This window comes from Corythoichthys intestinalis, chromosome 5, assembly GCF_030265065.1.
Source record: "Corythoichthys intestinalis isolate RoL2023-P3 chromosome 5, ASM3026506v1, whole genome shotgun sequence".
Taxonomy (NCBI): Eukaryota; Metazoa; Chordata; class Actinopteri; order Syngnathiformes; family Syngnathidae; genus Corythoichthys; species Corythoichthys intestinalis.
Window position 1 is genome coordinate 57,663,213 of NC_080399.1, and position 25,545 is coordinate 57,688,757.

Sequence of the window (25,545 nt, forward strand, 5' to 3'; positions counted from 1 at the left end):
CGCCCGAATCTATGAGTGCGTTGAATTCGTGTCTGTATGCTCGAAACGTTAATGTGACGACTGTGGGGGTTCGCTGCGGATAATTAGTTGTGTTGTGGGTTAGGACTCTGATTGGAGGAGACCTAAACAAACGTGACATTATTACCGGGCATGACGGACGCTGATGTCCCTCCTGTCCACAATAAAAACAAAGCCTCGCTCGCAGGCGCCGCTGTCTCTCCTCCTGGGTAAGTCTGGTGCGGCCAATCTGCATGGGCTCCTCGGCTGCAGTAGAGGCTGGTTTGGCCTCTAGCTTTTGGGGGCATGGGTCCTGGCGTGTGAGCGTTGTGTGACGCCTCTCCTTCTCTCGTTCTCGAAGACGAAAGTCCATTCTTGAGGCCAAATCCACCATGGAATCTAGGTCTGCTGGGTTCTCATACGGTGCCAGATGGTCCTTTATGGTCTCAGAAAGGCCTCGACGGAACGAGTCACGCAACGCTGCGTCGTTCCAATCACTACCTGCCGCGGCAGCCCGAAACTTGATGGCGTAATCAGCCACGCTGAGCCTACCCTGTTGCAGATTCTCCAGAGCCCACACTGCCTCCCTTGTTGGGGCTGCCCGATCGAACACTCTTCGGAGTGCCAAAGTGAAGTTCTCTACCGAGGAGCATGCTGGTGAATGTCTGTCCCACTCCGTGGTCGCCCATTCAGCTGCTTGGCCCGATAGATGAGAGAACATAAAAGCTAACTTGGCAGCGTCAGTTTCATAAACATGAGGCATGAGTCTAAAGTGAAGGTCACATTGAAAAAGAAAGGTGCGGCAGTCACCCTTTTCCCCCGAGAACTTGTCAGGTGCTGCTAGGTGGGGGAGCGAAGCGTGACTGTTCCCAGGATCCAGCAAAGGAGGTACAGGAGGGGCAGGTGGTGAAGCAGCGGCAGACGTGGTGTTGGCCGATGCTGGTTCAAGGCGACTCAGTGTCAGCTGCAGGGATTGAGCCAGCTGCTGGATCTGAAGAGCCACGTTTTCTTGCCCTCCGCGCTGTTCCCGGGAAAGCTGCTCAACCGCCTGACTGAGTGCATGAAGGTGTTCTTCTTGCTTTTTGAGTCTGACTCCTTGGGCGCCCACAGCGGCCCTTAGCCTCTCGTTCTCAGCTGAGTCCATGTTGGCCAGTGCGTTCTGTCACGGCGGGGCACACACGGCTGAACTCAAATGCACGAGCAGAGAGGATTGCAATGTCCAAAAAGTATTTAATTCACAAAAGGAAATGTAAAACAGGCTTCAAAGTACAACACAAAACAGGCAATGGCAAAAACTTATCTTGAATGATGGTGGTGACGTGATGGCCTACTGATCTCCAAAACATTGAAAACGCACTGGCAAATGGCAACAAACAAGAGGAGTATTTAAGGAGTACAGCTAATGGAGAACAGGTGTTGGCACTCAGGTGATTAGGGGAGGAAGACAAAGCTGACTTAAGTGAACACAAAGTAACCTACCAAAATAAAACAGGATATGGAAAGACTAAATCAATGCCGCTGACGGCGGCTTGTAACATAGACTTTCTGTAGCCGGTCCCCATGGTGATCAAAATTTCAGGAAAAAGTGTTTATGTCGAAAGTGTTACTGCAAAGTGTAATAGACTTTCTGTGGCCGGCCCCCACGGTGACGGTCCCCATTGTGATCCAAATTTCAGGAAAAAATATTTATGTTGAGTGTATTCATATTTTGAAGTGTTTTTTACCTGGAGAAAACAATCTTATGAATTTAGCAATTAAAACCAGATTTTTAAACCACTCAGAAAGAGTGGGTCCCACATGGACTCTCCATATCAGGAAAAAATAATGGTCCCCACCAAGTAATAAAAACCCGAATGCGTGTGTGTGGGTGTGTGTTTGTCTTTGCTACATCGTGGGGACCAACACCTGACAGCCCAGTCATAGTGTGGGGACCAAAAAACTTGTGGGGACCAAAACCCTGGACCCCACACTTTTTATCATTGATATAGTGATAAAATGACTAGATAGACGTTCTGTCAAAATTTCAGCGCTTTACCCACAATACACGAAAACCAACTTTTTTGTGTGAAGTGTGTGTGCTCAGTGCTGCCCCTGTAGACAGAAAATGGTACTGCATCTACACACAGTTACGCACACTTTCACACACTTGTCTTGTTTTTATGCCATTGTGTGGACATACACAGAACAAACTTGTCTTGTTTTTATGTCATTGTGGGCACACACAGATCACCCAGTTTTTGATCTGTTGTGGGGACACATTGCGCAACTACAATAATACAAAAATCCCTCTCAGGTAAAAGCTTTAATATATGCAATGCTTTGAGTTGTATAAATTATGTGTATTAAAACTTATACATTCATTCACAAGACACCTTCGCGATTTTTTATCAAACTTTTGCAGATCTTTCCCAACAGATGAAAGCGTAAAATGATCCAATTTTTCAAGCCATGGGTGAAAGGTGTAGGTGGTTCATTATCATTTTATGCTCATGAATACACGAGATGATATCTCGAAAATGTTTCATGCACATCTCAACGTTTATTCAAATAACTAGTCAGTTTTACCATGTTTGGAGTTTACCTTTAATTCTGAATGAAAACTGATCCTTTTTGGAAACTGAAAGCGTAAACAATCGGAAAAACAATGTTTCCTTTATCCTAAATTTGCTAACCATCTAGGATTTTAGAAGTTTTAGGAAGTTTGAAATTCTCAAATTCTGTTCAGTGACGGACTTTAAGCAGAAGCACTTATTTGGATTTTGTTGTTTTTCAATGTCTTAAATTAAAATGTTCAATCTAAACTCTCTGAAGCACTTCATTAAGACAAGCAATTTCTACAACGTATGGCATCAAATGCGATGCAATGAAAAATATGGGTCCTAGATTTTATGCTGGTGCATCCAAAAAAAAAGTTAGGCACACCAATGCAAGCAATGCAAAACGTGTGGAGCCCTGCCTCACAAAACATTCAGATTTTCCAGACTGGCATCTTTTCCTACCACTGGAGCCAACTCATAATGTGATCAGTTGACAGCTCCACCTCTCTCTTCACCCGAGCGTTCATGACATTCAGCCGCAGGCCTAATGACACGACTACAAAGTCATTAATTGAGCTGCGGTCTAAGGTGTCCAGGTGCCAAATGGACATATGGACTTCTTTATGCTTAGACATTGTATAAATATTGATATGCAATGAGCGCAGATTTCCAGGCATTAAAAACCACTCAGGAGCTGATCTGGGGGTGTTTGGGGTTACTCTCAATCATGCGCCTCCGGGTCTTGCTGTCATTCAGGTGAGGTCAGGTGTGGGGACACGTGCAAGGAAGACGCTTCGCTGCGTTCACCTTCGCGCTCCACTCAGCGGCTGATCTCCTAGTGTAGGTCCGGGCGCCTTCCCGGCCCGGTACCCTTACATTCGCAAGATTCTCTTCCAGCTGCTCTAGCATACGTTTCCGCAGATGCTTCCTCGGACGTTTCCATCCCTTGGGTTCCCTGGCCGACGATATTCTGTTGGCGGGGCGGGATCCGAGGTGCATGGCCGAACGAGCGCAGCTGTCGAAGCCGAATCTGGCAGACGACACAACTCTCACCTGCCATCTCCAGCACCCTCTGGTTCGACACGCGGTCTCGTCATCGGATGCCCAAGATCTTGCAGAGAGAGTTGCACACAAACGTGTTAAGTCGCCTCCTCAGCCCCACAGTCAGTGCCCAAGTTTCACAAGAGTAAATACGGACAGGCACGACTAGGGAGCTGAAGACGCGAACCTTAGTCTTTCTGTTCAGATACCGGGAACGCCATGGAGTCTTGTTCAGTGAGCTCATGGTTCCATATGCGAGGCCAAGTCTGCGACCGACCTCTGCTTCGCAGGACATGGAGTCATGAACCTCACTGCCGAGGTAAGTGAACCTCTCGACGACATCAACCTTCTCACCAGTCACTTGACAGGACTTTACGGCAGCGTCCAAAGCATCACCAAAGGCCTGGATCTTTGTCTTGGCCCAGGATACACGTAAGCCCAGTGGCTCCGCCTTCTCACTCTTTCTTTCAAGAGACACTGTCAAGACGCCTAGAGTCTCCGTGAAGATCACTGGATTGTCAGCGAAGCCCAGATCTGTGATCCAGACGTTGCCAAATGACACGCCGCAGCCCAACTGGTCCACTACTCGGTCCATAATACAGTCCATACAAGGGCAGAAAGGTGACGGCGCCAGCAAACATCTTTGCCTCATTGACCGGGAAGAAGTCGGATGTCACTGTGCCTTACTACACAGCACCCTCTGTTCCAGAGTACAGAGCCGAGATGAGAACAAGGTGCAGTGGAATGCTGCGGAGCTCCAAAAGTCTCCACAAAGCGTCTCTACTCACTGACTCCAACGCCTTCCTGAAATCGACATAGGCAGCTAATACTTCCTTCTCATATTCAAGAAGTCGCTCTGAAAAAACACGAAGCGCTAGGATGCGGTCGACAGTGGACTTCTTTGGTGTGAGCCCAGACTATTCAGGACGCTGGTGATCGAGTAGCTGCTGACGTATCCTGTTCAGAAGTACATGTGTGAAGGCTTTGGGGGGCACTGAGAGGCGGGTGACCCTGTGGTGGTTGCTGCACTCTCGAATGTCACCCGAGCTCCAAACGGAGCAGATGAGTGCCTGCAACTCCCGCAGGGCGGCGTCGGACCAGCTTTAAGCGTCTATCCGTAGACACCGCAGTTGCCTGGTGCACTCCCATCCCCCAACTGGCCAACAGCCTTTCGGACATCCTCAAGGGTTGGCACAACAATGTTGACCAGTGGGTCAGGCGTCAGGCATGCAATGCCCTTGGCGGGGAGCTCTCAGCTGGGAGGCTCGGCCCCACGCAGCTCCTCAAAGTACTAAACCCAGCGCCACGGGGCGTCCTCTTCTGACAGGACTGTGCCATCAGCAGCTAGAACCACCGTGCAGCTTGGACGGGAGGCAGAGGAACGCAGCTCGCGGATGACTTAGAAAACCAGACGAGCGTCGCCGGAATGTGTGTCCTCCTGCTCCCCATGAACTGTGCAGATGGGCTTTCTCCTCAGCTGCCTGTAGGGCTCGGAATTGCGGTCAAGTCTTGCCATGCGGCTCTCGTTGATGATGTTTAACGTCGCTTCCGAAAGCCCACTCCGATGGCCCCGGGCAACTTTGGGATGCTGTCACTAGCTGTCGCCCGGACACAGTCCCTGAAGCCAGTCCACATATCCTGCGCCTCCCCCACAACGCCCAGTCGCCCAAGCCATTCTGTCAGGTTTTTGGAGTGCGCGTCTGCCACCCTGGGGTCCCGCAGGCTTCCGACATCCAGCCGAATTTGGCTGGCCGTCGCACAATGCGGCATGCCCCTAGCTGTAGCTTCAGTGTCGCTACCAGCAACTGATGGTCAGTGCTGAAGAACTGGCCACTCTGGAAGACACGACAGTTCCGTCCACGAGTACATGATCGAGCTCCTTCGCAGTTCGGCCAGTATTAGAATACCAGGTCCATAAATTCGGCCTCGTGAACCACGACCCTCCAACCCGAAGACCGCGACTTACTGCAAAGTCGAGCAGCCTCTCGGAGTTGTCGTCACAGATTCCCTTGGGGACACGTTCCAGAGCTGTGAGGACCGAGACATGACTCCTAGCCGTCCCATGACGTACGAGTGACAGTGTTGAAGTCGCCAAGCACGATCCTTGTGTCTCTCTTTGGAACAGCATCCATCGCCGATTCAAGCTCAGTGTAGAAGGCTCCCTTCTTTGGAAGCTCACTTTCCCTGGTTGGAGCGTACACTGCAACAAACGACATAACGCCCACCGAGTGAGCGGGTCGCACCCTCATGGTACGCTCTGAGACCAGCATGACCTCCCTGACCTGCGAAGCCCCCCGTTGGCCACCACAATGGCCAAACCCTCGGTGCGCCGACCTTCGGCTCGACCCGACCAGTCATAGGTGTAACCACCTACCTTGATCTGGCCACTGCCTGGTCGATGAAGGCGACTACAGCGATGCCCAACCTGGCAAGCTCAAAAGACAAGGCAGACACGCTGGCATCATCTTGGAGTGAGAGCTTGTTCCAGGCGTCCATCCAGCATCCACCCGTACCGAACGCCTCAGAATCAGCCGAGAGCGTCCAGGTCCAGTGGATGACTCCTCAGCGCCACTGCGACGCGAGGCGTGCCCTCACCAACCTGGTTACTGGCCCCCTCATCAGCCGGCGGGGGTCCGAAAGGCTTTGCGGCGAGAATTTAATAGGGTGGGGGTGCAAACCCCACTCCCCGAGGCTCCGGTGGCAGGGCCCGCCACAGCCCTTCCAGCCCGATTGGACCGCCAGTCTAAAACTAGGTCTCCTTTACTAGTGAGAAAACAAAAGATGTGGGTGTGAATTGCAGGTGGATCTACTGTAGCTGGCCTTGGGATGACCGACAAACTAGCAGAGGAAACAGTATGGTATGGGATGCTGAAGCTGCTGTCCCTGTGACCCGACCTCAAAGAAGACCGATGGATGGCTAATATGATTTGTATTTAACACCATGGTGTTATAATGGTGTTATATATATACATATATATTTGATTGAGTGAGTTAGCAGCCAATGATTGCCCTGCCTGTCAAAACTGATTGGACATCTGCTGCTGTTAATGGCACAGAAACATGATCGTTTGCTTCTCACCCTTACAGTTAAAAATAATAATTTATTTTTCTTATCAATGGCAGCCACAGAGTTCAGTCCAATTTCTGGGGCTAATTGCCAAATGAGTTGTTGTATTTATTTGAACTACAGTGAAGATGAATGGGAAAGTGGCTGTTTTCCCCCACAACATTCAGATAAACACTATATGGTTTTCATACCCTCCACAAAAGTCTGCCTACCTTGCCAAGTCAACCAGAATAACCATGTGGAGAAAGAATAGAACTGCTTTTGAAAAAAAATCTTAAAGTAATCTTAATCGGGCAGTATGTTATGTATGTATACTATGTTGACGGGAAAAAACACATCTCTATCTATCTATCTATCTATCTATCTATCTATCTATCTATCTATCTATCTATCTATCTATCTATCTATCTATCTATCTATCTATCTATCTATCTATCTATCTATCTATCTATCTATCTATCTATCTATCTATCTATCTATCTATCTATCTATCTATCTATCTATCTATCTATCTATCTATCTATCGTAGCGGTAAGACGTTGGATGGAGTCTTATTTCCCGTGCTCGGCGGCTCATGTGTTTCTTGTAACTCGCTAGGAACTCTGCTGCTCTCTGTGAACTCTGAACTCAGCCGGAACGCGCGCGGCTCTGAAGTGTCTGTCACGTGACTGTGACGTAGCCGGTAACGCGCTTGGCCAAATGGACACACAAGTACGATGGGTGAATTATGTCAAACAACAAAGGGTCACCCCACAGGTCCCCCCAGAATTCACCCACACAGGACGCCAGGCGCAACCCGAATCAAAAGAACGGAACGCATGAGTTGCGCTGCCGGGGCGTCAGTGGAAAACGACCGAACGGACGGTCAGGCGGCCGTCCAGGACGCCAGATGCGGGAAGTCTGAGCAGAACAGTCTGGAGGACGCCCAGGATGCCAGGCGGCGGGCGACCGAAAGCGACGACCAGGATGCAAGGCGGTGGACGACCGAGCAGGACGATCGGGCGCCTGTCCAGGACGAGGAGCGCGTCGCGCAGCTCCGCCCAGGCGAGGCCGGAGAAGCGGACGCCAAGAGAGGCGGCACGCGTTGCTCAGCTGCGGTCGAGGAAGAGTTCGAGACGTGCGACGTCTCGGCGGAAAGACTATGAAGCGCTGTTCTCTGACCGCCGTCGAGTACCCGAGCGCGGCTACCACGTGGTAGAAGCGGATGGTGTCGTTGGAAATACCACGGAGGACGAACTGCTCCTCCGCGAACGCGAACAACGCGGCCGCAGCAGACTCATTAAACGTCGCCAGCTCGAAAAAGCTAGCGTCCGCCATTGCTTAAAGTGTTCAAAAATGCCTCTGAGACTTCAGCGAGGCTCGTCGGGGTCACCAGGGTAAGTGGTAAGACGTTGGATGGAGTCTTATTTGCCGTGCTCGGCGGCTCATGTGTCTCTTGTAACTCGCTAGGAACTCTGCTGCTTTCTGTGAACTCTGAACTCAGCCAGAACGCGCGCAGCTCTAAAGTATCTGTCACGTGACTGTGACGTAGCCGGTAACGCGCTCGGCCAAATGGACACACCAGTACGATGGGTGAATTATGTCAAACAACAAAGGGTCACCACACTGTCTGTCTGTCTGTCTGTCTGTCTGTCACGACTTATTGCAATTAACTCCTTGCATGCGACTGCTATGAGTGATAACCTTGATTTTTGTGCTTTACCCAACATACCCTTTTTTATTCAGTGTTATTACAGGTTTTACCAGAAATTTGAGTAAAAGCAAACAATTTTTTGAATTTATATATACATATATATATATATATATAATATATATGTGTGTGTATTTTAAGACGTGCTTTTGGAAATGAACTTTTCTTATGTAAATTGTGTTTCCTGAAAAAGGTCACTCAAATATAATTATTAACAACCACACATTAATTAAAGTTACAGTGAGACCCCTTCAGACCCGCAGTTTTACTGATGGGAAAAAAAAAATACAATCTGCCCTGATTTTTACTCAAACACCACAACAAAGTGCAATTTTTTGGTTTGGTTATTTAAAGTTTTTATTGGTCATTTTTTATGTTAATGTGTTTTTGATGACAAACGGGCACTTTACGTTATTCGTTTTGAAAGAGCCAAAAATAGCAAAGAGGGCTTCTCACTACTCATGATTTGATTTCAATGGGTAAAGTTTCATACAATCATCTCCCAGAAGTGACAATTGCAACTGAATTCACTGTATTTATTGGTTTAGAGATGCGCACGCATCATGTCCTCCCGCAGCAAGTCTGAAGGGGTTAAAACATATTGACATTCACAGCTGGCGCGGGAAGACTGATTAAGCACCGCCCAATGCATTGCAGATGAGAACAATTGAATGAGAGGAGGAAGTGCAACTTTTGGAAAGTCACCCTGATTAAAGTACATATACTACCTGTTTTAACGCAGAGGTGTTATTTTGACCCAATATACACTCTCCTTGATTGGACTGATGGTATAGTTAAAAATAAAACGTTTAAAATAAGCAGCTTCGTTGTGATGGTAGCATTTAGCACATAATTGGCCTTGCTCTGAGGCGCACGTAATTTAACCAACTAATTTAGCATTGTAGCGATAACGATTTATATAAGCATGTAAGACAACTATGCTATGCAGTTAGTGCAGAAATTCAGTGCCAGTATGTATGGCCTGCAAGGACTTACTTTAGTGAGCTAACTTAGCATAGTAGCCAAAACGTTTTTATTGAAGCACCTCTATGCAAACTAGCAATATGCTATGTAGGACATTAACGTATACCCTCTTGCATGGACAAATTTAACAAGATAGTTTTGCATTATAGTGTACATCTTTTATAAAAGCGCTAAGAAAGCTATGTAATGCAGCTACATTGTTTAAAGAAAATTACAAATTGGTGTGGCAGCAGGCAGAAATTTAGCCTATAATACCAATAATGTGTAAAATCATTATATTTTATTTTTTAGAATTGGCAATGCCTTCCCTGAGAAGCAGGAAATCACCAAAACAGGATGCCATTGAACATGCTTTAATGGGTCTGGATAAGACTCTCGAGTTGGAGAAGAAGTACATCAGTTCTTTTAAAGGTACTGTATGGTATTAAAATGTTCACTGAGATATACTGTAAGTTATTGTTGTTTTTGTTTTACTGTATCCGAGTTGACTTCTTAGCGTTTTAGTTCAAGTCAGACGTGTCTAAATCTCAAAGAGTATTTATTTAGATTTTTTTCAAATTATTTAAATGTGGCCTTGCATTATTTTTTTCGGTGATATATATATTTTTTAATCGCCTTATGTCAGCGGTCGGCAACCCGCGGCTCTAGAGCTGCATGCGGTTCTTTAGCACTGTCCTAGTGGCTCCGTGGAGCTTCTTGAAAAATGTCTGAAAAAGACGGGGGAGTTAAATATATTTTTTGTTTTAATATGGTTTCTGTAGTAGGACAATCATGACACAAACATTTATTCAATTCATTAATATTGTGATGAAGTTAAAAGTTGAGGTAGCATCGTACAACAGAGTAGTCACGTGGTGCGTCATTCTCAATAGGATGCACTGCAGGAAAAATAAACATTTCATGATGAAGGCTCATGATCTATTTGTAGCCAACTTAGTCATTTTGGTCATTGGCTAACATATCTAATATAGATTCGTACAGCATGTGTTGCCTTCATTATAAGGCTAATATGTAATTTTTTGCGGCTCCAGACGTTTTTTTTTTTTTTTGGTTCAATATGAGTCTTCATGAGTCAACATTTTGGGTTGCCAACCCCTGCCTTATGTCATTTTATGAGGTGCGCAAGGCAATTTTTGTGGAAATTGCTTAAAATTGACCTTTTCAAGCAACTTTATGTAGTAACTTCATGCTCCTGAAAACAGCCAAATTCTCATTGTGGCTGACGGTATTGCTGGCTAACCCTATGCATGTAACAGTGCCAAAAATTGGAAATCCGTATATGGTTAACTTTAAATGACCATTGGGTACAGGCATGGGCCAAAATCAGTTTCTTACCGTATGATAACCTTGAGTACAAATATTACGGTATCAAAATAGAAATCTAAAATGCATTATTTTGATAATTTGTTTACATTATTCATGTTTTCTCAAACAATATGTAGAATATTTTGTACTGAAAAAAATGCTCATACCAAGTTTAAATTGTTGAATCGAGAACTAACAATATTGCATCACTGGTGAGCTATTTTTAAAACTGTCGACTACTTATTTGTTTTTTGGGGGGCAGGGCACCTGATGACAACGGGCACCATATTGGTTACCGCTGTTCTACAAACATAAAAACTAAAAACCACTATAACAAACGTAACTCTTATTCCCTGCCCGAAACACTGGGATCCCAAGCTTATGCCATTTTAGCAGTGCATATTTGTTAACAATTGACTGTATGCTCGTGTCGATGTATTCACATTATCAACATTCAACAGTATGTTGTGCTAACCGACCCATTTACAGTACGTCATCGATGTCATCGACTACTTGGTACGGCTCTATACGCAATTACATTGAACAACTGTGTTGTGTGCCTAAGATTCGTATTAACAAAACAGCATGTCCTTCGGCTTTTAGAAGCTGATTTGATTCCTGCGGACTGTCAACACCATAAGCTCAGCGAGAACGTTTGTTAGGGTTTAAAAGCAGCCAATAATATTGAAATAGCTCATCTAACAATCGGATAATTAGACATTTTAAAACCTTGGTATCCTTTGAAACTAGTTATCAGCCCATGTCTGAATATATGTGTTTTTTAAAAAAAATGTTATATAAAGGGTAGTAACAATTTTGTCCACATTTATCTCCTATACTGCGATGTATCGTCAGATGTTCTATCTTAATTCTATTTTTTTTCAAACACCAGGCTATACAGGTACACAAATTATTTTTTCACTAATTTTCCAACCAACACTTTGCTCTTAACAACTTGATACCAAACCAATCCAGTTTTACACAGATATTACAAAAACAAAAGTATATATTTCAACAAATCCAGAAACAGCAGAAGCATATGTACCACAAATAGAACGTTCTGCTAGCTGTTGCAGGACGTTGATAAGATCATCATACAAGAGTGATATCTGGAATATGAAAATATTTTACATTAACTAGTTCTATTTTTTAAATCTTAATAAGGCCTGAAAGATTTTGGAAAAAATTGCTGCGATTTTTTTTGGGGGGGATTGCAATATATTGCAATATTACATTGCGATATTAAAAATACATATTTATACATATTTTAGCATTGGAAAGAGATGCATATTACACAGGTTTTTTTCACTTTTTTCCCCCAAGAGTATGCTTTAAAAAAATGTATATATCTATCTATATATATATATATATATATATATATATTAAAAAATGGGTTTTAAGCATTTCAAATGTAATAATGATGATCAGTTTTAAACATAACTGTCCCACCGAATCATTTTTAAACACGAATAAAGTACTGTAGTAGGCAAATGCTTTGCTTTATTAAATGCTTCTGTTTATCTACCTTGGCTGCAGAATCACTAATGGCGTTTATTTCCAAGACACAACAGATGTACAAAGAAAACCCCTTAGTCAGAACACCGGCTACCTCGAACGTTTCCACACACACACATTCATTCCAGCGCACGCTTCCTTCATGCAACAAGTGCTTAACAAGTTCAACGATGATTGAAACATGCGGTGCATTTGAAGTCCACTTCAGTGGCAAGATCAAACACAACCATCGTTAACTTTAATAAGCAAGTGTGCAGAGGAACATAGAGCTGGGAGAGGGAGGGAGGGAGCGCGAGTGACACTAAAGCGATCAGCTCGGGATAGAGAAAGCATGAAGCAACATAAATTTGTGGATTAAAAAAAAATAAAACTCGCACGTCCTTGCGATGGGACTATCGCGCATATGCACTTCGCGATGGAGATGTTTAAAATATTTATCGTTCAGGCTTAATCTTAATACATTGCCCTGTTATTGTATCGTGACCAGGAATCTGCAAATCCTAAAAACGGGGTGACTCCGATTTAGGTGCAAAAATGTGATCAGGACATTCCGAGTAAATGGTGGTACAAATGATGATCTTGCTACTCTTTTTTCATTGTAATTGTGTCAAAATTATGAAGATAAAGCTACAAACCTTTGTTTTTGTTCATACAAGGTCGAGGAGTATTTACCAAAGCCCCTTTCAGGAAAAAAGATTTTGTTGTGGAGTACAGAGGAGAATTGATAGATTGGGATGAATCCCAAAAGAGAAAGATGGATTATGGAACAGGAAGAGTCTTTGTCTTTGATTTCCGCTGGCAAGAAAAAACTTGGTGGTGAGGCTAAGATTGCAATTTACAGATTTTTATTTTGTCATGCATTCAGTGTTTTAACTTTTCAGGTGAAAATCAATGCCATAAGACATAAATTGTCTTGAGAAAAATCACTTGAGATCTCTGAGGATATATGTTATTATATATGTTTTAATATGACCCAATTGTGCATTTCCTTCCCCCTTTTAAATGTGTATATACTGTATATTCTATATATTTTATATATTTTTTTATTTCATATTGTCTTTTAAGCGTTGATGCTGCCAAAGAAGATGACAGTCTCGGAAGACTGGTCAATGATGACCACAAGCACCCAAATTGTAAAATGAAGATGATTGTGACAGAGGGCAAGCCTCACCTGTGTTTATTTGCACTAAGAGACCTTGATGTTGGTGAAGAGATAACTTATGACTATGGACCAGCGGACTGGCCTTGGAGGAAAAAGGTTTGTCAAATAAGTATCAGACATAAAAATAACTTGCAACAGAGCTTCAAATGTTGGGGTTTCCAGTTTGATTTCATTTTATGGTAAACAGGTTGACTGTAGGCTAACCACAAACTAATTTAAAAGTTGTTTTCCTTCTTATCGCATGATCACATCAATAGAAGTTGTATGTCTCCATTTGCGGATCAGGACAAAGGACAATCAACTGTGACGAAAACTGCTGAGCGTGAAATCTCCAGGACCAGAGAGCAGCCTCCAAGATCTAAAGACTCTGATATGGAGGTATGCATCGCATGTGCTTTAAAGCTGCAGTTCGTCTCATATTGGTTAATGGTTTATATTACTTCTCCACTTGTTGATCAGGATGGAGGAAGCCATTCCACCGTGACTGAATATTCTGAGGTTGGGAACTCCAGAACCAGAGAGCAACAGTCTCCGAAATCTACAGATGCTGCAATGGAGGTATGCATCGCTTGTGCTTTAAAGCAGCAGTTTGTCTGACTTCAGCCAATTGTTTGAGTCTTGAAATATAGTACACCCAAGCCCAGCTTAGTGGGTGTGTGTCAGGTTTTACAATATTTGTGGGGACCCCGTAAAGTTATTTATTTTGTGTTTGAAATGACTATTTAACAACCTTTTCATCATGAGTTTATTGAAATACTAACAGAAGTTGTATATACCCTTAGTCTGAAATAATCTACAACATTACCAGGCGCTGCAGCTGTTGATTTGGGAGACGTTTAGGACGTGTCGGGCACTGATGTGGTCCCTAACGCATTTTTGTTTTCATTAAACCTCAAATGAATGAAAAAGTAATCAAAAAAAGAACAAACGCATCACGATAAGTGATTTTGAATCGGCCATAGTGAGTGGATTCAACTGAGTTATGGATTTTTGTTGTTGTATGTGGCTAAATCTTAAAATGCATAGAGATATACATTTGATGTTTGTTAATGAATTATATTCTCAACTTGTTGATCAGGATGGAGCAAGCCATTCCACTGTGACTGAATATTCTGAGGTTGGGATCTCCAGAACCAGAGAGCAACAGTCTCCGAAATCTACAGACGCTGCAATGGAGGTATGCATCGCTTGTGCTTTAAAGCAGCAGTTTGTCTGACTTCAGCCAATTTTTCGAGTCTTGAAATACAGTACAGCCCAGCCCAGCTTAGTGGGTGTGTGTCAGGTTTTACAATATTTGTGGGGACCCCGTAAAGTTATTTATTTTGTGTTTGAAATGACTATTTAATAACCTTTTTCATCATGAGTTTATTGAAATACTAACAGAAGTTGTATATACCCTTAGTCTGAAATAATCTACAACATTACCAGGCACTGCAGCTGTTGATTTGGGAGACGTTTAGGACGTGTCGGGCACTGATGTGGTCCCTAACACATTTTTGTTTTCATTAAACCTCAAATGAATGAAATACAAATCAAAAAAAGAACAAATGCATCACGATATGTGATTTTGAATCGGCCATAGTGAGTGGATTCAACTGAGTTATGGATTTTTGTTGTTGTATGTGGCTAAATCTTAAAATGCATAGAGATATACATTCGATGTTTGTTAATGAATTATATTCTCAACTTGTTGATCAGGATGGCGTAAGCCATTCCACTGTGACTGAATATTCTGAGGTTGGGATCTCCAGAACCAGAGAGCAACAGTCTCCGAAATCTACAGACGCTGCAATGGAGGTATGCATCGCTTGTGCTTTAAAGGTGCAGTTTATCAGACTTCAGGCAATTATACAGTACAGCCCAGCCCAGCTTAGTGGGCGTGTGTCAGGTTTTACAATATTTGTGGGGACCCCGTAAAAGTTATTTATTTTGTTTTTAAAAATACTATTTAATAACCTTTTTCATCATGAGTTTATTGAAATACTAACAGAAGTTGTATATACCCTTCGTCTGGAATAATCTACAACATTACCAGCCGCTGCAGCTGTTAATATGGGAGACGTTTAGGACATGTCGGGCACTGATGTGGTCCCTAACACATTATTGTTTTCATTAAACCTCAAATGAATAAAATGCTAGTCAAAAAAAGAACAAATGCATCACGGTAAAAGTGCTTTTGAATCGGCCATCGTGAGTGGATTCAACTGAGTTATGGATTTATGTTTTTCTATGTGGCTAAATCCTAAAATGCAGAGAGATATGCATTTGATGTTGGTTAATGAATTATATTCTCAACTTGTTGATCAGGATGGAGCAAGCCATTCCTCTGTGACTGAATATTCTGAGGTTGGGATCTCCAGAACCAGAGAGCAACAGTCTCCGAAATCTACAGATGCTGCAATGGAGGTATGCATCGCTTGTGCTTTAAAGCTGCAGTTTGTCTGACTTCAGCCAATTTTTCGAGTCTTGAAATATAGTACACCCAAGCCCAGCTTAGTGGGTGTGTGTCAGGTTTTACAATATTTGTGGGGACCCTGTAAAGTTATTTATTTTGTTTTTAAAAATACTATTTAATAACCTTTTTCTTCATGTCTTTATTGAAATACTAACAGAAGTTGTATATACCCTTAGTCTGAAATAATCTACAACATTACCAGCCGCTGCAGCTGTTAATTTGGGAGACGTTTAGGACATGTCGGGCACTAATGGGGTCCCTAACACATTATTGTTTTCATTAAACCTCAAATGAATAAAATGCTAGTCAAAAAAAAGAACAAATGTATCACGGTAAAAGTGCTTTTGAATCGGCCATAGTGAGTGGAGTTATGGATTTTCTTTGTTCTATGTGGCTAAATACTAAAATGCATAAAGATATGCATTTGATGTTAATGAATTATATTCTCAACTTGTTGATCAGGATGGGGCAAGCCATTCCACTGTGACTGAATATTCTGAGGTTGGGATCTCCAGAACCAGAGAGCAAAAGTCTCCGAAATCTACAAACGCTGCAATGGAGGTATGCATCGCTTGTGCTTTAAAGCAGCAGTTTGTCTGACTTCAGCCAATTGTTTGAGTCTTGAAATATAGTACACCCAAGCCCAGCTTAGTGGGTGTGTGTCAGGTTTTACAATATTTGTGGGGACCACGTAAAGGCATTTATTTTGTGTTTGAAATGACTATTTAATAACCTTTTTCATCATGTCTTTATTGAAATACTAACAGAAGTTGTATATACCCTTAGTCTGAAATAATCTACAACATTACCAGCCGCTGCAGCTGTTAATTTGGGAGACGTTTAGGACATGTCGGGCACTAATGGGGTCCCTAACACATTATTGTTTTCATTAAACCTCAAATGAATAAAATGCTAGTCAAAAAAAAGAACAAATGTATCACGGTAAAAGTGCTTTTGAATCGGCCATAGTGAGTGGAGTTATGGATTTTCTTTGTTCTATGTGGCTAAATACTAAAATGCATAAAGATATGCATTTGATGTTAATGAATTATATTCTCAACTTGTTGATCAGGATGGGGCAAGCCATTCCACTGTGACTGAATATTCTGAGGTTGGGATCTCCAGAACCAGAGAGCAAAAGTCTCCGAAATCTACAAACGCTGCAATGGAGGTATGCATCGCTTGTGCTTTAAAGCAGCAGTTTGTCTGACTTCAGCCAATTGTTCGAGTCTTGAATTATAGTACACCCAAGCCCAGCTTAGTGGGTGTGTGTCAGGTTTTACAATATTTGTGGGGACCACGTAAAGTTATTTATTATGTGGTTGAAAATACTATTTAATAACCTTTTTCATCATGTGTTTATTGAAATACAAAGAGAAGTTGTATTAACTCTTAGTTTGAAATAATCTACAATGATACCAGCCGCTGCAACTTTTAATTTGGGAGACGTTTGGGACATGTCGGGCATTGATGTGGTCCCTAACACATTTTTGTTTTCATTAAACCTGAAATGAATGAAATAGTAGTCAAAAAAAGATCAAATGCATCACGGTAAAAGTGCTTTTGAATCGGCCATAGTGAGTGGATTCAACTGAGTTATGGATTTTTGTTGTTGTAAATGGCTGAATCTTGAAATGTGTAGAGATATACATTTGATGTTTGTTCATGAATTATATTCTGAACTTGTTGAACAGGTTGGAGGAAGCCATTCCACTGTGACTGAGGTTGGGATCTCCAGTACCAGAGAGCAACAGTCTCCGAAATCTACAGATGCTGCAATGGAGGTATGCATTACTAGTGCTTTAAAGCTGCAGTTTGTCTGACTTCAGCCAATTGTTCGAGTCTTGAAATACAGTACACCCAAGCCCAGCTTAGTGTGTGTGTGTCAGGTTTTACAATATTTGTGGGGACCCCGTAAAGGTATTTATTTTGTGTTTGAAATGACTATTTAATAACCTTTTTCATCATGAGTTTATTGAAATACTAACAGAAACTGTATATAGCCTTATTTCAAAATAATCTAGAACATTACCAGCCGCTGCAGCTGTTTATTTGGGGGACTTTTAGTACTTCCTGGCTCTCCTGGGGTCTGTTGCACACTATGTTGTTTGCAAACAAAACGGATAAAATACTTCAAGATAAAGTGACTTGGCATCAGCTATACTGAGACAGTCAAACTGATTAAAAAAAATGTTCTCATGGATTGCTAATGCTTAAAAATTGGTAGAAAATCTGTAGCAAATACAGTGAGGTGCAGAAGTATTTGCACTCCTTGTGATTTTGCAAGTTCACCCCTTAAGAAAATAGGTAGAGGATTGAAATGTCAATCATAGATGCATTTCCACTTATGGAGATATAATTTAAAAAATAAATAAATTTAAAAAACGCAACTGACATTGTATGATTTTTCAATAATTCAATTGTAATTTACTGGGGTTAAGTATTTGTACCCCTGAGAAAATCAGTGCTAATGTATAGTGCAGAAGCAATTACAGAGGCTAGATGCTTTCACATATGGAAACATGGATTTTGGCCCATTCCTCCACACAAATCTTCTCTAGATCTGATAGGTTTTAAGTTTCAGCTCCATCCAAAGATTTTCTATTAGGTTGAGATATGGAGACTGGCTAGGCCACTCCAGAACCTTGATATGCTCTTTACCCAGCCATTCCTCGGTCAGCTTGGCTGTGGGTTTTGGATCATTGTCATGTTGGAAGATCAGGTGGTGCGTGGGTGGTTTCTCATGGGGTTAATGTGGACTTTTTTTTTTTTTAAGGTAGACTGACAACTCTTTAAGTGTCATAACTAGGGCTGTCCCAAATGACTAATTTCCTCTTGATTAGTCAGCCGACTATTTTTACGATTAGTCGACTAATCTAATAATATATTGTCGTGCTGCCGCCTTCCGTGATGGCGGATGTGCGCGGCGTGGGTGAACAGATTCGCACAACAAAGGGATCTCACTTGCGACTTTTATTCCTCTTCAGCACAGGTTAGTCACGTACAACGTCACTGATGGTTCTCGTATGAGTTGTGCTGGCTTCTAGCTCAGGCACGGACAGCGTTTTAGCGTATCCGGGCAGCGAGCCGTGAAAACCGTGCAACAACAGAAAAAACGAACGACGAGTCTCGCGATGCCAGCCAGTTATATACCGAGGCTGCGTTCAATGACCATAAGCGGCTCGTAAAAATCAAAACAATAACAGAAGGTTACCATAGGCTTATTAACCCCAACTTCACTACACTACCCCCCCCTCTAGGAATACTGAGTCCCTTCAGTATCGCAGGCAGTGTATAGAGGAATAACTAAGGACTATGAAATTGCAACATTATCAACAGTGGAATAACATTAACTGAAACAAATAGAACCATTAGCGTAGTGCTATGCATTGCTAATACTTGAATCTTTTTGGTCTATTAACAACGCGACCACTGGATGTTCTAACAGTCTTTTCTAATGAGTCTATATCACCTCGTCTTGTCATCTGGCATGCTGGGTCGCTGGGAGTAGATGCGTCACACGAACCTTTGGACAGCTCACTCGAGTCCTCAGCCGCTTTGTTTGAGTTGTCTTGCATCAGTATTTCCGGCACCAGGGGAACGTCCTCTTCACTCGTCTGGTTGTCTGTATCTTGACGTTGCAGCAGTAAGCTTCTTTGGCGCGACACCCAGACTGGTATCACGTCACTGTTGTAAGGCTTGAGTCTGTCATGGTGTATTATGATGCTCCGCTTGGGACCTTGAATCTCATACAGGACAGGACCTCGCCGTGCAGCAACAATAAGGGGACCTTTCCAAATTGGTTGAAGTTTTGGGCTCATTCTTTTCTTCTTGGTGTCATCCTTAAGGAATACCAGGTCTCCAACATTGTATGAATGCTCTCTTGCTCTAAGATCATGCATCTTTTTCTGCCGTGCTTGTGCAGTGCGGAGGTGCTCTCTCGCCAAGCTGTGCACTTCATTCAAACCTTCTTCCAGATTGTACAGGAAATCTGACACTTCCATGGGACCGGTGTTCAGCTTCGCAGTACCAGATTGGATATCTTGGGGTTGGTGGGTTTCCCTGCCAAGCATTAGTCTATTGGGAGTGTATCCAGTCACTGAGTGTCGGGAACTGCGGTATGCTGCAGCGAGAAGTGGCAAATGCTCATCCCAGTTTTTCTGGCTCTGGTTCACATAACACCGAAGCATTTGTAGCAAGGTCCTATTGAAGCGTTCTACTTGCCCGTTAGAAGATGGGTGATACGGTGTGCTCCTGGTTTTGGTAATCTGGAGAAGTCTACACACATTTTGAAACAGCGCACTTTCGAAGTTACGACCTTGATCTGTGTGTAGCTCAAGTGGAGCTCCAAACCTTGCAATAAACTCGTAGACAAGCTTCTTGGCTGTCGTTTCAGCACCTTGGTCAGGGACAGGGAAGGCTTCGACCCATCTGGTAAACTGATCGATAATGACAAGAATGTATCTGTTACCAGAGTTTGACACAGGGAATGGCCCGAGAATGTCAAGGTGCAACCGATCTAGGGGTGCTCCACATTGGTAACTTTGAATCTTTGCTCTGTTTGCTGGTCCGGCATTCTTGCATGCACTGCAATGGAGACACCTCTTGACAAACAGATGAACATCCCCACTCAAGCCATACCAGTGATAATTTTGACGCACACGCTCAAGAGTTTTGGCTTCTCCTAGGTGACCGGAATATGGAGGATTGTGGCAGAACTGCAGGATTTCTTTCTGCATGGATGCGGGAACCAAGAGTAGATAGGCTGGTTGCTGTTCTCCAATCCTCTCCCAGGAATAGTGAAGGACTCCTTGTCTCAGTGTGACCTGGGGCCAACAAAGCCAAAACTTTCTCACCGCAGGACACTCAAGCATTACCTCGTCTTTAGAAGGCAGTGTCCCAGTTTGCTTCCAATTGTAAAGGATGTTAAGCACAGGGTCTGCTTTCTGAAGTGCTGCGAGTTGCTCCGGAGTAAACGACTCGAGCCAGTTGGCCACTGGGCTTGTTTCAGATAGTTGGTCTTCTATTGATGCCTCCTGGCTGATTGTGTCACTTTGTGGTTCAATGCACCTGACAGCTAGTGGAACAACATAATCAACGTCTTCTTCAAATTTGGCCCATTGTTTGTGAATTCTTTGGCAGTATACACATCCTTTGCATGGCAGATCTGATAGGTTTGTTCCAGCCTGGTAGCAGTCACAATTGTCCACCTCTTCTCTTGGCAACCTTAACATGGCGTCTGCATTAGCATGGCGTTTACCAGCTCGGTGTTCAATGTGGAAGTCATATTGGCTCAACTCTTCAAGCCAACGGGCCAGTTGTCCTTCCGGGCATTTGAAACGGAAAAGCCAAGTGAGACTACCATGATCGGTCCTAAGTAGGAATTTTCTTCCAAGTAGATAGTGGCGAAATTGACGAGTGAAACGAACAACTGCAAGTAACTCGCGGCGAGTAACACAGTACCGTTGTTGAGCTGGAGAAAGGTGGCTACTAGCGTAAGTCAAAACTCGCTCCTCCCCCGATTGGATTTGAGACAAGACTGCTCCTACACTGTTGCTGGATGCATCAGTATCAAGAATAAACTTGCCGTCAGGATGAGGATACCCTAACACGGGTGCAGTTGTGAGTCTTTGTTTGAGCAGTGTGAAAGCAAACTGATGCTTATCCGTCCATAGGAACACAGTCTCTTTTTTGAGAAGGTTATGGAGGGGGCTTGCCAGTTCTGCAAAATTTGGAACAAACTTGCGATAGTAGTTGCATAGTCCGAGAAAAACTTGCAACTCTTTAACGTTGTTGGGAGGGTTCCATTGTTGAACATCTTTGATGAGAGCTGGGTTTGGTCGGACTCCTCCTCCACTCACGACGTGACCCAAGAAGAGAACTTCTTCTTGAAGCAGATGGCATTTTGATGGCTTCAGTTTCAGCCCATGGCTTTGGAACCTCTGAAAAACCTGCTCGAGCCGGTCTAAACTTTGTTCAACACCATTTCCAATAATAATGACATCATCCAGATAAATGAGAAGAGTTTCCCACTGAAGGCCTCTAAGGACATATTCCATTGCCCTCTGAAATGTACTTGGCGCATTACACAATCCGAATGGCATACGAGTATATTCATAGAGACCCCATTTGGTTATGAATGCAGTCTTTTCACGGTCTTTGCTATCCACCGAGATCTGCCAGTAGCCAGACTGAAGGTCAAGGGTTGAGAACATAGTAGCTCCACCGACGACATCGAGACATTCCTCAATCTGGGGAAGTGGATAAGCGTCCTTGACTGTCAGATTGTTCAAGGCACGGTAGTCCACACACCACCTCACCCCTCCATCTTTTTTACGCACCAAGACTACTGGGGAGGCCCATTCAGAAGCTGATGCCGTGATCACACCTGCTTCCAGCATGGCCTTCAGATGTTTTTCCTCCTCACCTTGAAATCCAAGAGGGGTTCTCCTCACTGGCTGGCGTACAGGTCTGGCTAATCCGGTGTCTATCTTGTGTGTGACGGCAGACAGGTAGCCAAGTTCGGAATCATTTTTGGCAAAGATGGATTGGTAAGTGAGCAGCAATTGGGTGAAGCGTTGTTGCTGATCTTCACTGAGAGCTTCACTTGTAGCAGCAACTAGGTTCTGAAGATGTCTTGGAATTTCAGGGATGGTTGCCACTCTTCCGACCACCAGTGATGGTGCGTCCTCTCCGGCATCCTGTTTTGGCCTATGGTGGATTTCAGGACAAGCTTCTATGAGAACCCCCAGGCAAACTCCTCTTGATAGTGCTGTTTTTTCAGTGGAGAAATTGCACACTCTAACTGGAACTTTTTCTGCCATGGTGACCAGAACACTCCCAGAAGTTAAGTTATCTGTGATGTGGAAAGGTTCTAACACAGCTGTAATTCCTGATTTCGGGTCTTCCACTTCACCCCACACAATGCATTCAGATGCCGCTGGAATGGTTGTGGCTTTTCCAAGCATCACTCTGGTCATACAATAGTCTGTACCATCATCACGCACAATTTTTGAAGGTACAAGTTCACCACCAATGAAAACTTTGCCACGGGTATAGATGACAACGTCATGTGCTTTCATCAGATCCAACCCAAGGAGTACGCAGTCTCTTATTGAAGCAACATGCACCTCCCAGGCAATAGACTTGGACCCAATTTTAAAGGTTACTGTGAGTCCGTGCTTAGCTTCCATTCCATCCCCGACTCCTGCGCTCAGTAGGTATGTCTGAGGTAGATCGACAGGTGTTGTGTTGTTTTCCAGTATTCTTTGGTACAACTCCTCTGATATCACAGTTGTTTGTGCACCAGTGTCTGCCACAGCTTGCGTTGGAATGCCATTCACGGTTAGAGGAATTTGTAAACTCTCACCTCTCCTCTTGGTGCATCCAATCTGCCGGCCTTGTAGCTGGAAATCGTCGTCCACAACTGAGCTGTCACCTGACTGCACCTGGAAGTCTTGGTGTTTGTCACCGTGGTTACGGGCTGGGCTGGATGGCCTAACACAGTCTTTTCTGAAATGTCCAGCTTCCCCACACCTGAAACATGGGCCTGCTGATCCACGATTTGGGCTTGGTGTTTGAGAGCGTCCTCTATTGGATTGCAGCAGTTGGTAGTTCGGTTTTATTCCAGATATGGGTTGTTGGGATGCTTTTGGTTGTTGAAGCCCTGTAGTTGTAGATGAGAGATTTTCCACTTGAAGCTGGAGATGATCCACTTTGTTAACAAGGGCTTTCATTTGGTCCATTAGAGCAGTGAACTGGTCAACGGTAACATACTGCGGGGTTTGAATTCGGCGGGACATTGTTGATACATCTTCACATGTATCTTCTTCATCGACCCATGAAACGCGTCTTGCTCGGTTCTTTATTTCGGGGTCGCGGCCCACAGTAGCTTTGAAGTTATGTTCGTGGGCCTCCACAAATTTCTGGGCTTCCACAAGGGAACCCGGATCACGATTCATTACTTCATAAGCAACTTTTTGGTTGCGTAAGCCCTTGAGGAAAACATCAGTGGCCAACTGGTCCTGCAGCTGCAGATCGACCCCTGGGTAGGCGAGTGTGATGAGCCGTCGCACCTCTTCAGCAAATTCAGCTGACGTCTCTCTGCCTTGTCGGAGCTCTCCAAGCTTCCTCCTTATTGTTGTCGGAGGATCTATTTTCCCAAAGCGTTGAGTGAGTTGCTCGACCAGAAGTACATAATCTTCCCTCGTACGCTCTGGTAGTGAGCAAACATAGCGCACTGCAGCTCCTCTCAAACACTCATGTAATCTGTCCACTCGTTCCATGGCACTCCATCCATATTTCCTGGCTTGACGTTCGAATGGCATCAGAAACGACTCCCAGTCCTCATTTCCATCAAATGTGGCTAATTTTGCCCGTTGCACTTCTGGCAAGGTGTTAGCATGAACTCCATAATTATTTTGTCTGCTTTCATCACGATAGCCTAGCGTGTGTTGAGTTTCACGCTCAGTCTCTCTATTTTCTCTGCGCCCGCTATCAGTTTCAAGAGCTGCATTCCGTCTGGAGGGGCCTGAACTCCGGGCTCTTTGATCAATCACCTCCAATTCGGCTGCAAAGGGAGCACGATGTTTTGGTCGAGTCGTTTGGCCAGAAGATGTGCTCGGTTCAGGTGGGCGTCTCTCCCTAGTAGAGGTCATTAAGGCGTTGCTCTCCTCCCCACTAGCACTCCTGAGTTCTGCTGCAGGTTGTTGAGCAGATGATGTGTTGGCTATGTGAGACAGGACGGGGGCCAACATCATTTGAAAATCCCTTGTTTGTTGATTTTGATTCTCCAACAAAGCTTGTAACCATTTTGGAGCTGTATCTGCCTCTGGATTGCTTGCTGTAGCACCTCCAAATTCCTCAGTCATTTTTATGACGATCTTTCTTCGTTTTTTATTGATTTCACTTTCAAATGTCTATTTTGTGATGTACTTCCGGTTTCGCTCTTATTTTGAAGGAGCGGACCGGAAGTTGCACTAGTGTGTGCGGCGATCACTTGACGTTAGCGTATTAGCGTTAGCTCCGCCAATGCCACAGACGAGTTATAGCTTCTTTTTTTTTTTTTTTTTTTTTTTTTCCGATGCTTTTGATTGGGTCAGGATTCGCCAGATTAATTTTCCCTTGGCCGGATTTACTCACTGAAGTTTGCTGTTTATCCCACTTCTGACACCAGTTGTTGTTGTCATTACCCGATCGTGACGGGTGCATCGATTGTGACGGTTGCTACTGCGCACGCCCAGATCGACGCCATTTTCTCCCGAGCGATGACGGGAGATATAGACATATATGTGAGAGACTCAATGATCGAAATACATTTAAAATGTATTTTTTTTAATCGGTAGGGCATCTGAGGTACACCCTGATCCAAGCAATTCATGTGTACACAAAAAGAAAACCTTAAGACTTTATTTAATCATGAATAAATCTTAGGCAAGCCGCGATTGGTTCTGCGCATGCGCGTAGAGCACCGCCCCCACTTGAGTCACGATGCCGCAAGAGTGATTTATGTGGTAGATTCTGACATAAAAAAATATTAATCAACCTAAAGACATCGAAGAATAGTGAATTTTTATGTCTGAATCTCTTGCGTTTATAAGCGTAAAGCCTTTGAAGGAAGTGACGTGATGCAGTCACGTGAGAGACGGTCGCGATCGGGTAGCTATCTGCGCATGCGCGTTAAAGTTCTTCGTTTTTTTTTTTTTTTTATTAATCGCGAATTTTAGTGCATACTGCCATCTACTGTATAAAAATGTACATCATCTACAGTTTGCCTCCACCCTTATCTGTGTA

At 43.8% G+C, this 25,545-nt stretch overlaps 2 protein-coding genes across 2 annotated transcripts; one reads left to right on the top strand and one right to left on the bottom strand.

Moving 5' to 3' along the window:
• Positions 1-8,980: 8,980 nt before the first annotated feature.
• On the top strand, positions 8,981-18,846 carry LOC130916656 (N-lysine methyltransferase KMT5A-A-like). The gene is made up of 7 exons (XM_057837531.1): positions 8,981-9,076; positions 9,608-9,727; positions 12,793-12,952; positions 13,202-13,394; positions 13,584-13,676; positions 18,741-18,745; positions 18,801-18,846. The coding sequence occupies exons 2-7, from the start codon at positions 9,616-9,618 to the stop codon at positions 18,844-18,846; spliced, it is 609 nt and encodes a 202-aa protein (XP_057693514.1). The 5' UTR covers positions 8,981-9,076; positions 9,608-9,615.
• LOC130915727 (uncharacterized) lies at positions 18,190-25,545 on the bottom strand. The gene has a single exon (XM_057835732.1). The coding sequence runs from the start codon at positions 24,621-24,623 to the stop codon at positions 19,146-19,148; it is 5,478 nt and encodes a 1,825-aa protein (XP_057691715.1). The 5' UTR covers positions 24,624-25,545; the 3' UTR covers positions 18,190-19,145.